This window comes from Struthio camelus, chromosome W (genome assembly GCF_040807025.1).
Source record: "Struthio camelus isolate bStrCam1 chromosome W, bStrCam1.hap1, whole genome shotgun sequence".
Classification (NCBI taxonomy): domain Eukaryota; kingdom Metazoa; phylum Chordata; class Aves; order Struthioniformes; family Struthionidae; genus Struthio; species Struthio camelus.
In genome coordinates this window covers 57,738,427-57,754,167 of record NC_090981.1, presented here as the reverse complement: position 1 = coordinate 57,754,167, position 15,741 = coordinate 57,738,427, and the positions used below count along the sequence as shown (strand labels likewise).

General features: G+C 68.2%; 2 protein-coding genes across 3 annotated transcripts; both read left to right on the top strand.

Moving 5' to 3' along the window:
* Positions 1 to 98: 98 nt before the first annotated feature.
* LOC138064081 (uncharacterized HIT-like protein Synpcc7942_1390) lies at positions 99 to 2,019 on the top strand. 2 transcript variants are annotated; one of them, XM_068924968.1, is made up of 5 exons: positions 99 to 187; positions 1,259 to 1,411; positions 1,521 to 1,625; positions 1,697 to 1,769; positions 1,868 to 2,019. In XM_068924968.1, the coding sequence occupies exons 1-5, from the start codon at positions 119 to 121 to the stop codon at positions 1,957 to 1,959; spliced, it is 492 nt and encodes a 163-aa protein (XP_068781069.1). In that variant the 5' UTR covers positions 99 to 118; the 3' UTR covers positions 1,960 to 2,019. The 2 variants fall into 2 exon arrangements, with proteins under 2 accessions (XP_068781069.1, XP_068781070.1); XM_068924969.1 differs by lacking the exon at positions 1,697 to 1,769 and having other exon boundaries at positions 104 to 187.
* A 7,416-nt stretch (positions 2,020 to 9,435) lies between these two features.
* Positions 9,436 to 15,301, top strand: LOC138064068 (sperm-associated antigen 8-like). Its single transcript, XM_068924901.1, has 7 exons — positions 9,436 to 9,545; positions 10,126 to 10,510; positions 13,611 to 13,785; positions 13,885 to 13,930; positions 14,531 to 14,645; positions 14,850 to 14,912; positions 15,003 to 15,301. Exons 1-7 carry the CDS (start codon positions 9,505 to 9,507, stop codon positions 15,096 to 15,098), a joined length of 921 nt encoding a protein of 306 aa, XP_068781002.1. The 5' UTR covers positions 9,436 to 9,504; the 3' UTR covers positions 15,099 to 15,301.
* The last annotated feature ends 440 nt before the right edge of the window (positions 15,302 to 15,741 follow it).

Here is a 15,741-nt window from a genome sequence, read left to right as displayed (position 1 = left end):
CGCGCGTCGCGCGTGGGGGAGTACGGGCCCTTTAAGGCGCCGGAATCGGGCTTGAGAGTGGCAGCTGCGGGAGCCAATGGGGGTGGCGGGGCGGGGCTGGCGCGCGCGGGCCGCAGCGATGGCGGCGCTGGCGCGGGGGCTGGTGCGCGTGGCGCCGCTGCGCGCGTGGGGGGCGCGCGCGGGGCAGGTACGCGGGGCGCGGGAAGGGCGCGCGGGCGCAGGGCGCGCGCTGGCCACCCGCGGTGCCTTCGTGGGTACCCCAGAGGGGAGGAGGGCCCGGCGGTCCTCGCCCCCCCCATGGTCGTGGGACGCGGGGGCCGTGGGGCGCGCCCCAACACGCGGGGGGTGTAGGCTTGCGTACACATCTACACGCCCTTGACACGCGTGGGTGCGTGCCCCGAGCCTTGGGCGCATGCGTGTGCGCAGGTGCACAGGTTCCTCGCGCAGCGCCCCCATGCAGCACGCGCGTGAGCACTGCCGTGCACCGCCCTCCCCCCCCCCCGCAGCTGCCCCACGCACTCGCACCTGCACGGCCCTGCCGCCCGTGGGCCGGGCCTCGCCTTGCCCGCAGCCGCCTGCCAGCCCTGACGGGCCTCTCCCTGCAACCCTTGGCGTGCGCCCTGCTGGCAGCCCTCGCGTGCAGCCCTCTGCTGCCCCGCCATGCACCCCCTGCAACGCCTTGCCTGCACCCCCCGCAACGCCTTGCATGCACCCCTGCAACGCCTTGCATGCACCCCCTCTGCAACGCCTTGCATGCACCCCTGCAACGCCTTGCATGCACCCCCTCTGCAACGCCTTGCATGCACCACCTCTGCAACGCCTTGCATGCACCCCTGCAACGCCTTGCACGCACCCCCTGCACAACGCCTTGCCTGCACCCCCTGCAACGCCTTGCATGCACCCCCTGCAACGCCTTGCATACACCCCTTCTGCAATGCCTTGCCTGCATCCCCTGCAATGCCTTGCATGCACCCCTGCAACACCTTGCCTGCACCCCCTGCAACGCTTTGCATGCACCCCCCCTGCAACACCTTGCCTGCACCCCCTGCAACGCTTTGCATGCACCCCCTCTGCAACACCTTGCTCGCACCCCCTGCACAACACCTTGCCTGCACCCCCTGCAATCCCTCCCATGCGTCTCCCCGCCAGCCCTTGCCCGCAGGCCCAGGGCCCCGAGCCATGGGGTCCCCGTGCCCCATGCCTGGCCCTGACTGCGGCGGGCCGGGCTGTAAGGCCTCCCTGTGCCTCGGTGCCCTAGAGGTGGTACGTGGCGCCCGGCGGGCAGGACGGGGAGGTGGGCAAGGCCCAGCGGGCGGCCGCGGCGGGCGAGGAGCTGGGCCAGCAGCCCACCGTCTTCAGCAAGATCATCGCCCGCACCGTGCCCGCCACCATCCTCTATGAAGACGACCAGGTAAAGGGGAGCGGGAGGGGGGCAGCGAGGCGAGCGGCAGCCCCCCCCGGCCGGGGCTGCCCCCGAGGGCACCCAGCTCAGCCCGCTCGCTCGCTCGCTCTCTCGGCAGTGCCTGGCCTTCCGCGACGTGGCCCCGCAGGCGCCCGTCCACTTCCTGGTGATCCCCAAGCGGCCCATCGCCCGCCTGAGCCGCGTGGGACCCGAGGACGCGGAGGTGAGTCCCCCCGGCGCGGGGCCGGGGCCGGGCGACGCCGGCGCCTGACCCTCTCGCTGCCTCGCTCGCAGCTCCTGGGGCACCTGCTGCTGGTGGCCAGCCGCACGGCGCGGGCCGAGGGACTGGCCGACGGCTACCGAGTGGGTGAGTCGGGGCGGCGCGGCCCCGGGTCGCGTCCCGCGGGGGGGGTGGGCACGGGCCAGGCGCGCGCCCTAACCCCCCCTGCCCTCTCTTTTCGACAGTCGTCAACGACGGCAAGCACGGCGCCCAGTCCGTCTACCACCTGCACCTGCACGTGCTGGGCGGGCGGCAGCTGGGCTGGCCCCCGGGCTGAGCGGCGCCCGCCACCCCCCTCCCCACCCCGGCCACCTCCCCAATAAAGCGTGACCGGCCACCCTGCCTGCCTGGCGCCTGCATCCCGGGACGGGACGGGACGGGACGTCGGGATGGGGCGCGCCAGCCCCGGGCGCCTTCGGCTCCTCTCTCCGCGGTGGCAGGAGGGTCCCCGCGCCGCTTCCCTGCCCGCCACGGCGTTTCCGCCCCTCGGGAACGGGCAGCGGCTGGTCCCTGCCGGGCAGCGCGCCCGGCGTCACCCCAGCTCCTTCCCCAGCTGGGCCGCGCGCAGCTCTGCAAGATCCTGCGGGTGACGGGTGCCCGGGCCGCGGGGCGATGCAGGGCGCCGTGCCCGGCCGACCCCCCGCTCCGGCCTCGCCGCAGGTCTGGGAGCTGCTGCCCGAGCTCACGGCCATCGTGCAATACCGGCAGCCGGTGCCAGCGAAGCTGCCCAACGCGTACTCGGTGGGCGCCTCGGGGGCTGCGCCCGGGTGCCGCTGTCACCGCCCCGGGGCTGGCCTGCCCCTGCCTCACCCGTCACCTTCCCGCAGCGGGAGCAGTTCGGGAGCTGGGCCAGGCAGAGCCAAACGCCGTCACGCGCTCGCTGCGAGCCAACCCTCGTCTACAGCACGGGCGCCTCCAAATGGGTCGTGCTGAGCCGCGACGACGTGAGCGTCGCCGTCCCGGGGCTTGGGGCACCCCAGCCAGCGGGAGGATGGGGGCTGCTCCGCCGGGGATGCATCCTGACGCTTGTGCCCGCCGCAGCTCACCTGGCCCACGGAGAGGCTGGCGGAGGTGCTGGGGCTGCAGGAGGGGGAGGTGACCCTCAGCTACCTGCCCCTGAGCCACGTCGCCGCCCAGTTCGTGGACATCTGGATGCCCATGTGGGTCGGGGGCACCGTGTATTTCGCCCAGCCCGATGCTCTCAAGGTGATCCCACGGACAGCGGCCGTGGGGCTGCTGGGGAGAACTGGGGGGCGATTGCCTGCTTCTTCGCACTGTGCATCGTGCCAGGGCTCCCTGCATCTGGGAGAAGATGCAGGAGAAGCTGGAAGATGCCTTCAAGGCGGCACTGCTGCCCAAGAGGCTGCTGCTGAGCTGGGCTGGGGCGTGGGGCTGCGGGCCAGTGCCGGGCACCTGCACGGGTGGGCACAGGGCAGCACCCATGGGGAGGGTGGGCACGAGGCAGCACCCGTGGGCAGGGTGGGTTCAGGCAGCACCCACGGGGAGGGTGGGCGTGGGGCCGTGCACAAGGGCGACGCTGGGCACGGGACTCTGCGCAGGCTGCAGGGGAACAGCAGTGCCCCCGCGCGGGTTGCTGCTGGCGCAGGGCTGTGGGTCTGGGGGGCAGAGCCCACGCAAGCCCCCAGCACGCAGCGCTCCGTGCGCGGCTGGCACCCCCGGCACCCGTGGACCCTGCAAGCCTGACCCGGGCCGTCCCCGCAGCGAGGGCTCAGCGCCCTGGGGTTTCCGGCTGGCCGACTGCCTGGTGCTGCAGCAGGAGCTGGGGCTGGATCGGTGCGGGTGAGCGGGCCGGCTGGGGCGTGGAGGGCCGGGTGCCCCCCAACAGCCCGGTTGCGGGAAGGAGAGGAAGGGCTGCAAGAGCCGCATCGACCGGCAGGACGCGTCGGGCGCCGGGGAGCTGTGCGTCTGGGGACGGCACGCGTTCGCGGGCTACCTGAGCCTCCCGGAGCAGACGCGGGAAGCCCTGGACGGCGGCGGCTGGCTGCGCACTGGGGATGTGTGCTGCATTGACGCGGAGGGCTACGTCTTCATCACCGACCGCAAAAAAGGCACTGCCCGCTGGGGAGGCTGGGGTGGGCACGTGGGGGGGCTGCATCTGGCTGCGGCGGGTGCCCAGGACGGGGCAAGGTGGAAACCCAAAGATGGGGTCTAGAAGAGGCAAAGCCCCGGGGGAGGTAGGTACCAGAGGGTGCATGGGCATCCTAGGAGGAGGGGACCAGCCTGCAGCCGCCCCAAGGAAACCTCCCACCCCGTCTCGTTTGCAGAGCTGCTGGCCACCTCCGGGGGCGAGAACGTGCCCCCCTGCCCGTCGAGGAGGCCTCGCGGCGGAGCAGCTCTGCCGGCAGCCGGGCAGCCCGGCGCGGTGGGTGCCGGAGGTGCTGAGCACCCGCGACCCGACCGGGCACGCCGCCGAGCAGCGCGGGGTGCACCAGGTGAACCGCGCCGCCCCCTCCAAGGCCCAGCGCGTGCAGAAGGGGCTGCTGCTGCCCCGGGACTTCTCCGTCGCTGGCGGCGAGCTGGGCAACGGGGGGGTCGGGGAGGGCCGCGGTGGCGGGGTTGCAGGCGGGAGACGCTGCTCCGAGGCTCTGGGTGTCTGCCCTCTAGTCCTGAGGGACACGGACGGGCCCCATCCCACCCTCGGCAGCTCCCTGGTGGCTTCCTCACCTGGAGAGGACCTGGCAGCGGGGACCTTTGCGACAGCAGAGCCCCCAGGGTGGGACGAGGTGGCTCTGGAGGAGCCCCCAGCCGTGCCCGGGAAACCCCCCCACGGTGTGCAAACGGCCCCAAGGCCAGACGCGCGACCGCTCGCGCGGCAGCCCTTCGCGCCGCCCGGCCGCCGGCGCGCTCCCCGCGCCGTGCCTCCCGCTCCGGCTGTTTGCTTGGCCGCGAGCTCGGGGCCGGGCGCTATATTTAGCAGCGGGGCCGGGGCTGGCGCTGCGCGCAGCCCACCTGGCACCGCCGGCCCGGCCGCTCGGGAGAGGGTGGTGCCGCGCGGGGGACCGCAGCCTGGCGTGCATAATGTCAGGTTTGTTCAGCTTCGGCACGCGGCTCGGCTCGCCAGCACGCGGGGTCGCTGCCGGGCTGCCCGGAGCGGCCGGACGGAGCGGGGTCCCCAGCGAGGGGGGCTCCTTGGGCGCACGCCGCCTGCCCTCCAGGCCCCTCCGTCAAGGAGCTAAGAATAGCTCCGGGCCGGCAGTGGGACGCAGGCGCGAGCCCGTTAGCATCCTCGGCCCCCGCGCAGCCCCTGACGGGGGGCTCCTGCCCGCCAGCCCCTCTCCGCCACGGCTCGGCTGAGCCTTCTCCTCCTCCTCCTCCTCCTCCTCGCGAGATGCCCCGTGGCACGAGGCTCCCCGCTCAGCCCCGAAAGGCAGCAGCTCAGCAGGAGGCAGGGGAGCCCTGGACCTCAGGGCTTGACAGTCCCACGGGGCTGGGTGGGTGGGTGGGGAAACGGCTCCTTTCCCCCAGCAGAAGTGAGTGCAAAGGTTGGATGAAACCGTGCCCAGCGCACTGCAGCCGAATCCCCAGCGCCAGCGTCCCTGGGAGACCTGCGGGCACGATGTGCTGGGGCCGGCCTGTCCTCTCCCACTTTTTTTTCGCATGAGGAATCTGGGTGCAAACTCACTTTCAAAACACTGGCTGGACATTGCTCCTTCCCTCCTCCGGTGACGGGCACGTGCTGGCCAGGCTGCCAGTGCTTGGAGGGCACGAGCGTCACCTTCAACCCGTCAGGGCTCACACCCCCTTCAGCTCCCTGCGACGGTGTCCTTGCTGCTCCCCTCACCCTGGGAGAGCGGCTGGGGGGGTCCGAGGCCACAGTGGCCCATGCTGCCTCGTGGGACATCCAGTGAAACGCCCTTTAGCAGCTCCCCGGTGCAGTTTTGCATTCAAATCCTTTCTTCCAGCTGGTCTGGTCTCATACCAAATTGATGTTTGTGAGAGGGGCACTTTTAAAAGTCTATGTATATAATAATTATAAGTGGATTACACAGCACATCCACGTTGTGCCCCTATCTCTGTAATTCCTGGCTTGGACTGTAGTCACAAAGGGCTGGTGCTGGGAACTGCTCTTGCCTTAGCTTGAGCTGGGGCTGGGTTTGGGGCCGCTCTCAGACGTGGGCCAGTCCAGCACCACCTGCACTGGGTGCCTTGGGAGCGACAGGCGTGCTTGGAGATCCCAAGGATGGGGTGCAGATCCCGAGGATGGGCTTGGAGAGCCTAAAGGCAGGGTGCAGATCCTGAGGACAGTGAGAAGATCCTGAGGACAGGATGGAGATGCCAAGGATGGGGTGCAGATCCTGAAGATGGGGTGGAGATCCCGAGGAGGGGATGGAGAACCTGAGGATGGGGTGGAGGTCCTGAGGACAGGGTGGAGATCCTGAGGATGAGGTGCAGATCCGAAGGACGAGGTGAAGATCCCGAGGATGGGGTGCAGATCCTGAGAGTGAGGTGCAGATCCTGAGGATGGGGTGGAGGTCCTGAGAACAGGGTGGAGATCCTGAGGATGGGGTGCAGATCCGAAGGACGGGGTGGAGATCCCGAGGATGGGGTGCAGATCCTGAGAGTGAGGTGCAGATCCCAGAGATGGGTAGGCATCCCCAGGAGATGGTGGGACTGAGCAGTGCCCGTGCACAGGAGGAAGGTGGCAGTGGATGGGTGGCTATGCGAACAGCCGAGGCTCCACGGGTGTTTTGTGGCGAAGGCTCGGGAGGACCCAGGGCCCGGCTCAAGGCTGGCAGCGCAACAGGACTGCTGGAGGGGACCAGCACGAGCTGCCCAGCATGAGGGAGCTGCAACAGCCTCTCCGGGCAGCGGCTCACCAGTGCATGTTCTCCCAGGGCTTAGCAAGGGCTACAGGAACGCACCTTGGCAGGAGAGGAGCTCTGCGTGTTGCTCACAAGGCAGCTCTCAGTGGAGAAAGCAATCACAGAAGAGCCAAAAAAGGGCATGTTGTGCAAACATTGCTATGTTTCAGGGTGGTGGTTGCTGCTCCGGAGCAGGGAGGTCAGAAACACAAGAGTTGCTCCTTCTCCTGACCTCATCGAAGACGCAACTGTCTGCGGAGCTGTGCACTTGGACCACGGTGCAGCGTTTCCCTCCACGGGCTCCACTGGGGATGTGGGGACGTGTGGTGCCACCTGAGAGCTCGGGGCCATGCCGGAGCGCTTCCCACCGGCTTGGCCGACCCTCAGCCCAGCGCCACGCTCTGCAGATGGTGGACACGAGGTTGGGCCATGAACATCTGCAACCGCGTTTTGTCCTTGGCCACGTTGATTTTGTCAGTCCCCAAACGTGCCCACCCTCCGCGGGCAGCGCCGGTGTGGCGCTCCCAGCCCTGCAGGGTGCAGAAGGGGGCCGTGGGGCTGGGGGGCCGTGGGGCTGGGAGGCCCCGGGGGCTGTCTGGGGAGTGGGGCGGGCAGGGGCTCGGCGCGCGGGGGACGGAGGGTTGTTTTCGTTCCTTCGCCAAAGACTATCACAAATGACGCAAGTTCCCAAAAGAGCCAGGGAGGGGGAGCGGAGGGGGATGTGTCAGCTGGCCCGAGGCGCCCACATGTGCTCCAGCAGCTCCAGCGGGAGCCAGGGCTGCCGCCCCACAGCCGTCCCGTTGGGGTGCCGACCCCCAGGCTGCTGCCCCACGGCCGTCCCGTTGGGGTGCCGACCCCCGGGCTGCCGCCCCATGGCCATCCCGTTGGGGTGCCAACTGCCGGACTGCTGCCCCACGGCCGTCCCGTTGGGGTGCCGACCCCCGGGCTGCCGCCCCATGGCCATCCCGTTGGGGTGCCGACCCCCGGGCTGCTGCCCCACGGCTGTCCCGTTGGGGTGCCGACCCCCGGGCTGCCGCCCCATGGCCATCCCGTTGGGGTGCCAACTGCCGGACTGCTGCCCCACGGCCGTCCCATTGGGGTGCCAACCCCCGGGCTGCTGCCCCATGGCCATCCTGTTGGGGTGCCAACTGCCGGACTGCTGCCCCATGGCCGTCCCGTTGGGGTGCCGACCCCCGGGCTGCCGCCCCATGGCCATCCCGTTGGGGTGCCAACTGCCGGACTGCTGCCCCATGGCCGTCCCGTTGGGGTGCCGACCCCCGGGCTGCTGCCCCATGGCTGTCCCGTTGGGGTGCCGACCCCCGGGCTGCCACCCCATGGCCATCCCGTTGGGGTGCCAACTGCTGGACTGCTGCCCCATGGCTGTCCCGTTGGGGTGCCGACCCCCGGGCTGCCGCCCCATGGCCATCCCGTTGGGGTGCCAACTGCTGGACTGCTGCCCCACGGCCATCCCGTTGGGGTGCCGACCCCTGGGCTGCCGCCCCATGGCCATCCCGTTGGGGTGCCAACTGCTGGACTGCTGCCCCACGGCCATCCCGTTGGGGTGCCGACCCCTGGGCTGCCGCCCCATGGCCATCCCGTTGAGGTACCAACATCCAGGCTGCCGCCCCACGGCCGTCCCGTTGGGGTCCTGACCCCCGGGCTGCTGCCCCACGGCCGTCCCGTTGGGGTGCCGACCGCCGGGCTGCCGCCCCACGGCCGTCCCGTTGGGGTCCTGACCCCCGGGCCGCCAGCCCCTGGACCACCACCTCCAAGGGCTCCTTTCCGGCAGCGGGTGCCGGCTTGGCCCGGGGCTGACGCGCCGCGGCTGCCTGGCGCCCGGCGGCGGGAGCCATCGCCGCCGGGGGCCTCCGGCTAGCCGAGGGCAGGCCGCTTCCCCGGCTCGCGGCACCCCGGCCCCAGCCAGGAAAAACAGAGGCCCCCGCCGGCCTCGCGCGCGGCGCACACCGCAGAGCGCTGCAATAACAGCAGTCGCCTCCGCGCTCTCTCAAAGGGCCCTTCTTCTCCCCGGCGGCCGGCAAGGACGGACGGACGGACAGAGGCCGCAGCCGCCCGGCCCGGCAGAACCGTGGCCGCGACCTCCCGCCGGCCCCCGCGGGGCCCCCGCACGCTCGGAGCCACCACCCCCCCCCGCGGCCCAAGCCGACTGCTTTCGGGGAGGGGGGTCTCTGGGGAGGCCGGGGCGGCGCGCGAGCGGCGGTGGAGCCAAGCCTCGGCCCCGCGCACCCGGCGGGGCCCCGCGGCGCCCGGGGAACCCCTGCGGCGCGGGCCGGGCGCCGGGCTGAAGGCGCCGCTTGTTGTTATAAATATCGCCCGCGGCCTCGTCGGCCCTGCGGGCGCTGGCCGGGCCCCAGGGCTCCTCCCCGGCCCTGGCCCCGGCGGCCATTGGCTCCGAGGGCCCGGGGCCAGGCCCCTCTTCCTGGCCTGGGGCGAGGGGCAGGGGCGAGCGGCCACCCCTGGGGGCTGGGGCCGGCCAGGGCCCCCCTGCTGCCCCCCAGCCTGGCCCTTGGCCCCATCCTGCCCCCCCGGCCTGGCCCTCGGCCCCTTTCTGCCCCTTTCTGCCCCTGGCCCCGCCCCTTTCTGCCCCTGGCCCCGCCCCTTTGCCCCTTTCTGCCCCCGGCCCCGCCCCTTTGCCCCTTTCTGCCCCCGGCCTCGCCCCTTTGCCCCTTTCTGCCCTTGGCCCCGCCCCCTTGCCTCTCCTGCCCTGCCCCTTTGCCCTGCCCCTATCCCCGCCCCCTCGCCCTTTAGCCCCGCCCCCTGCCGCAGCAGCCTAGTGCCAGGGCTTAGTGGGCGGGGACAGGGTGGACCCGCGTCCCCTCCCGCCACGAGGCTCTCCGCCAATGGGAGGAGCGGCCGCGCTCGGCCCCGCCAATGAGCTTACAGAGTTGTGGGGGGGGCGGGTCCGGGGCGGAGGGTGTTTACCGTCTCCATGGAGACGGAGCGGGGAAGAGGCAGGAAGGAGGGGAGCAGGGGGTCCCGCCATGGAGCCGGGAGCGCGGCGGGGGCCCGAGACCCCCCGAGGGTGGGGCAGGGCCTGGAGGGGGCATTTGGGGGGGGCAGGGCCCGGGGGCCTGTTTAGGGGGCGGGGCAATGGGGGGACACTTAGGGGTCAGGGCCCAGGGAGGCTTTAGGGGTGCGGGGCCTTGGGGGCCTTGCGGGGGGGAACTGAGGGGGAAGAGCTCTGGGGGTGCATTAGGGGCGGCACGGCCTTGCGGCGGCATCAGGGGACAGGGCCGGGGTCATTAGCAGATGTGCGAGCCAGAGGGGGACCTTGGGGGGACATTGCCTGGGCCGGGGTGTTGGGAGGATTGTGCCTGGGGGGACCTTGGGGGGCAGAGCCCAGCATGGGGAAGGGTCTGGGGTGGGAGGAGGTTGGGGAGGGGAGTGCGGAGGGGAAGATCCCTCCGGAGCGGAGGCGCAGCAGCAGGCACTGCTTTCTGCATCCCAAGAGGGAAAGGAGTCCCTTGCCCCCCAGCCCAGAGAGGGACCTCGGCGCGTCCGGGAGGGTCTGAGGTGCGAGCAGAGTGGGGCAGGGGTGACACCGCAGGGGAGCTGCGTCCCAGCGCCTCGCCTCAGTGACCGCCTCTTGTCCCCATGCACAGGGTGGCTCTGACAGGCCGTGTGCCTGTCCCGCACCCCGGGGAGAGGCTGCTGAGCACCGTCTGCACCCCCAGCAAAGTGCCTGGGCCCGAGGGACCCAAGGAGAAGCCCTCGTGCAACGGGAAGACGCTCGCGGCCGCAGCCGAGACACCCAGCGAGGCCCTGCCGGCGCTGACTGCCGGAGCTGGTGCGCTGCCACCCCCTGAGGTCGGGAAGGAGCCCCTTGGGGTCGCGCTGCCGCCCTGCCATGGAAAGGCAGGGCCCTGCATCGGAGAGCTGCCCCCGAGCCCCGGGCAGATGCTGCCCGTCCCTGCACAGGCGCCCACGGAGCAGCCGAGCCAGCCCGCGCCCCGGGGAAGTTGCTTGATCCACAACTGGCAGGAGGAGGTAATTCCCCAACACTGGCTTGGAGGTGCTATGCGTAGCAGTGCGAAATGTTTCTCGAAGACAGCTCTGGCAGTCTGCCACGTTCCTACCCCCTTGCCGCGAAGCCCCTGCTCGTATGTTAGATGAAACGCTATAGTCTGCACGCTGGCCCAGGTCAGCCTTGCTTACCGTGTGCTTCCTGCCTCGCTGGAGCTGAGGAGGTCCCCTCCATGCTCTGTCAGTCTGTACTGAGGCCTCTCTGTCCATTGCCCGCCCCCAATCCTGCCATGGGGTGCCCTGGCCCCCCATCTTGCTAGCGGAGGCCTGCCGTTGTGTTTTGCGCTTTCTCTCGTGCTCACAGGCTGCAGCTGGGGCAAGGGAAGGCCCTGGGAATGCACTGTTGCCAGCACCCTCGGTCTTAGCCTACACCAGGGCACGGCCTGTCAGCACCCCCGGATGAGCTCTCTCTCTTTAAATAGCTGTCCTTGACCAAGCCTGAGCTCCCTGGATGACCTTGAGATCTGCAGGATAGAAATGGGATGAAATTCAATAGTGCAAAATGCACTGGCATGCACTTAGGGACCAAGAGCTGTAACCTGGAGCTCGTTGTTTCGGAAGAGAGGGTTGAGTGTTGCGGTCGATCGTGGAGTAGTGACAAGCTGACAAAATGGGAAGCCGTAGTGACAGCAGAGACTGAGGCGATGCAAGGAAGTGTCAGGCCAGGCAAATTCCAGCAGAGCTAGGAAAGTATTTGTGCCACGGAGCAGGGCTCTAGTGAGGGTGTTGCTGAAAAAGCAAGCGCAAGTCGGTAGCCCCTGGTGAGGCGAGCAAGACTGAGGGGGGCAACGAAGGCAGAGAGGAGGATCCCCGATCCCTTCGCTGAGCCCGACTGCTGCATCCAAATGCCCTGGGGAGCTCAGAGGGCTGTGCAGACCAGAGGACACTGCTGGATGAAGAGTAGGTGGACCAAAAGTGGCCATCTAGGACAAAATTAGACTAATAGAGTTGGCAGAGCTCTCTAAATAGCATCTTTGTCCTTGGCCCAGGCAGCAGGAGCTCTGCCCAGCCATTCCTGACACGTTTAGCCTGCATGTAAAGTTGTGGGGTGGAGGGTGCAGCCCTCCCCAGGTAACCTTCCTGCTGAGCACCCGTGCTTCAACTCTTTCCTGTGAAATGTCCCCTGAAGCCTGGCCTGCTTCTCCCTCAGCACAAGCTGAACCTACAGCTTTTCGTCCTGGCTGTGCAGTCAGGAGATGCCTTTATTCCCTTCCCTATTTTGCACATAGAGACCCTTCCCACATCTAACCTCACTCTACTTTGAACCTGAACCTCTTCATTCCTTCCCAGAGGTTGCGTTATTCGTATTTTTGCACTCTGCGTGCTTCACCTTTGGCCAATGTCTATCTTAAAGTGCTGTGGCCTGACCTGGGCACAGAATCACAGCTGAGACTTCCTCAGGACTCTGCACCACATGTGCTGCCGTGACAGCCCTGCCCTGATGCTTTCTAGCGTCAGTCTCATCCCCGGACCTTTTCCTGCAGAGCTGAAAGAGCTGACTTTTCTCACTCCTAGATTTCTGCAGCTGGTAAATGTAGCAGGCAGTTTTCCACCAAGAAAGCAGTGATGGTCAGCAGCGGAGACGGGGTTCCCGTGTGTAGGGGCTAATTTCCCTTACACTCAGTGTCTGCCCACAGTGAATGTCCCAGTTATGCAGAGGGCCTTGTCCCTCAGGATATTTACCCAGTGCATCAACAACTGGCATCCTTACAAGTCTCCTCGCCAGCTCTTCTCCAACTTCTCCCTGCATCGTTGCTGCTGATCAGTGTCCGCTTTACAAAGACCGTGGCTGCCTCAGGCCCAGGTCTCCCCTAACCCGGCCTCTTTCTGATGGAGCTGGTGCCAGAGCAGAACTGGAGTTGCTCATATTTGGTCTGAAGTGGCTGAATAATCAAGAGGCCAGTGCACACGCAGCGCCCAAAAGCGAGGAGGGTGCCTGCTGGGGGAGAGCCCGTGTGGGGCACATTGCTGGCCCTGCTCCACGTGCAGCGCAGAGCGGAGCTGCTTGTCCGATATGCGCTGGGCTGGCGGCACAAGCGTGGGCCACTGGCTGAAGTGTGTGCAGAGGGATGAGTGTCTCCTGGGGCAACTGGGCTCCCTGTGCAATAGTTTGCATGGGGAACTGGATGCATCCCAGGGCAGCCACCCAAAGGCCGTGGGTGCGTTGCATTGTGTGCCCTGGCAGCCCGACAGCTGGCGATGACCATGTGGTGACTCCGCATGACAGGGCAATGGGGATGCCCTCTTGCTGTGCCAGCTGCCCTGGCAGGGGCAGGTTGGGCCGGGGGTTGCTGCCAAGCTGTGTTGAGGCTCAGAGAGCCTCCTGGTTTGCTTTAATGCCGTAGCAGTGCTTGCCCAGCTGTAAGGCCAGCTGGGACGGCTGTGCAGGGCTGTTTTCCACGCAGGCTGAGCACCTGTTGCCTCCTTCAGCTTTTCCTGGTGGGGGTCTTGGTAGCTCTACAGGGATGTCTGACCCTGGGCAGGCAGAGAGAGGCTCAGCCCTACCCAGGCTGCAGGTGTCTCCTTTGCAGCTTTCCTGGTGAGCAGAGCTTACGGGAAGGACCCTCTCCTTTTTGCAGAACGAGCCTCAGCATCTGGGGCTCCTCCTCAGCAAGGTGCCCTGGAGCACCTTGTTTTAGGGAGCTGCTCATCGTACTGGGCTTTGGCACCCAGCTGGATGTTGCGCCTTGATGCCAGGGTCCTGGGGGAGACACGCCACAGCCCAAAATGAGGGTACTGTCACCGCATCATGGTGGTGACTGCATGGTGTGGGCATGACCCTGTGCTGTGGTAGTTGTGTGGACGGGCAATGCTTGGGGCAAACATGGGGTTGGCGTGGCCTTGGGTATGTGATGGTGCCCACACCACAAGGAGTCATCACGTTTAAGACGTGGCGCAACTCAGCAGGAGGGGAGCGTTGCCTGTGGGGACCTGGGCCCACCTCCTGCCTCTCTGCTCAGAGCTACATGGGACTGTCAAAAGCTTAAAAGCCTGGAGCAAACACAGGGCAAAGACTGCGCTTGCCTCCTGCCCCCTCCCCACAGCCCCTGTAGTCTGTTCCCAGAGAGCCACGAATGACCTGGACCGTGTGCCAATGCCGGAGCTGGGCAGAGAGGCGTTCTTCTACCGGCACGGCCACCACGGGCTGCTCACCCGCCAGCTCCTCTCCCAGCTGGCTGACAGCACCACCATGAAGGACGCCTACCGCCAGCCCTGGAGGACTGCGCTCCCGGCACGAGGTGAGGCAGAGCCCTGCTGCGCCGTGGCCCTCCATGGGGGCGGTGAGCATGGGGGGCCTTGGCTGCCCCGGGGGCTGACGGTGCCTGCTTCCCCCGCAGGGCAGCGGGAAGCCATGCTGGAGGTCATGCTGCACCAGAAATACAGGCAAGTCTGCGCTTCTTCGGGACAGCCACCGTCAGGCCTCACCGTCACTGCTTGCTGGGCTCCAGCTGCGGGTGGGAGGCAGGTTCCCCAGTGCAGCAGCCTGCCTCGGTGGTCCTGGAGGGACCTTGGCAGAGTTAAGACCTGGCTCAGCAGAGCTATGATCTGGGCCTGGGGTGTTTTCTGCTGCTTTCCATCCCTGCGAGAGTATGAGTCGGTCAGCTGGGCCTGGGCTGACCAGCTCCTCCTCCCCGGCCAGCTGATCTGCGGGAGCACAGCTGGGGTGAGGAAGCAAAGGGACGAAGAGGATCCGGAGCTTGCTCTTGAGGTGTGAGCTGAGCTGGCAGGAGGTGAGGAAGGGCTGGGGATGATGCTCTGGCATCAGCTTTTCCTGAGCGCGAGGTGGTCCCCTAGTCCCAGAGGCATTTAATTCACCCGGACTGCGCCAGCCAGCCCTCCTCTTCTCCTAGCCGGCTGCTCTGGGCCTCAGGCCTGGAGCAATACTCTGGAGGGAGGGCTGTGTATATCCGAAGGCACCGAGGCCGAGTGGTGCTGGGGGCCCTGTCCAGCTCTTGCCTCCAAGCCTCAGAGCTCTCCCTGCAGGAAGGAGATGCTGGAGGAGATCTGTCCGCCCCCTGCTCCCATGGAGTCCATCTCCACCACGCACCAGGACTACCGTGCAGAGGGCTTTCAGCCTGCACCGCTGCCTGCCACCCAGGTATGGCTCACCCCGAGTGAGGGCGCCCTCCCAGCTCGTGGCAGCGCCCAGGCCACCCACAGCTCATGACGGCTGTCTTGCCCAGCACTGGGAACAGCCAGGGGACTTTGGGAGCCCCAGGCCTGCCAGAGCCCCTCAGAGCACGGAGCGGCAGCTGGATGTCCTTCTCCCTGCTCACGGGCTCTGCACCTCTTCCACCCACAGCCCCACGACTGCTACACGGAGCAGCCCCACAGCTACTGGCTGGAGCAAGCCCACCGCGTGCCCGTAAGCACCCCGCCGCCCTGCCCTGCCCAGCGCCCTCCGCGCTGGCTCTGCGCTGCTCACGGTGACCCTCTCCGATTCCTCCCCCTCCAGGGTGTCACCAGCATCTGCACCACGGACACCCCCTTTCGGAGGAACGCGGCCTTCTCCACCCCCATCACGGAGTACCTGGGCCAGCCCGTGCCCTGACGCCCTACAGAGCTGCCCCAGCCTCTAGCCTGGCCGAGCAATAAAGAGCAGGAGGTAGTGGCTTCCTTGCACCGCTGGAGGGTGAGGGCCTGACTCTGTCCTCCTGGGCATATGTGTGTGTACCTGCCGCCCCAGGCACCCTTCCCAGGCTAGGCCAGGTGCTGCCCCACGTCCAGAGCGCCTCATTTCCCATAGCTTCTCAGAGGGGCCCAGCCTGCCCTCCTGGCATGGGGCACCCTCCAGCCCCTCGGTGACTCACTGCCAGGAGCACAGCCCCGCTGCAGACCCCGCCAGCCCGGCCCAAGCCCAATGTCCCCCACGGCAGGGCCCCGGTGCTCCCTCCTTCGTGCGGGGCAGACCCGCCTTGGGCCCTCTCTGCCCGAGAGGACGAGTCCCGGCGCGGCCCTGTCCCCTGGGACGCGTCCTCTCGCGGTGCCCAGGTGACGCGTGGCCCGGTGCCCAGGTGACGCGTGGCCCCCAGGCGCAGCTCCGGCCCCGGGCAGCACCCGGCCGCTGCTCTCCGGGCACAGGTGGGTTCCAGTAAGCGGCTGCCGCGCAGCCAGAGCATGAGCTCACAGGAACGCGCTGCAGCCCTCGCGCCAAAGCAAACCCCGCAGCGGCGAGGCCTTCCCAGAACTGCCCT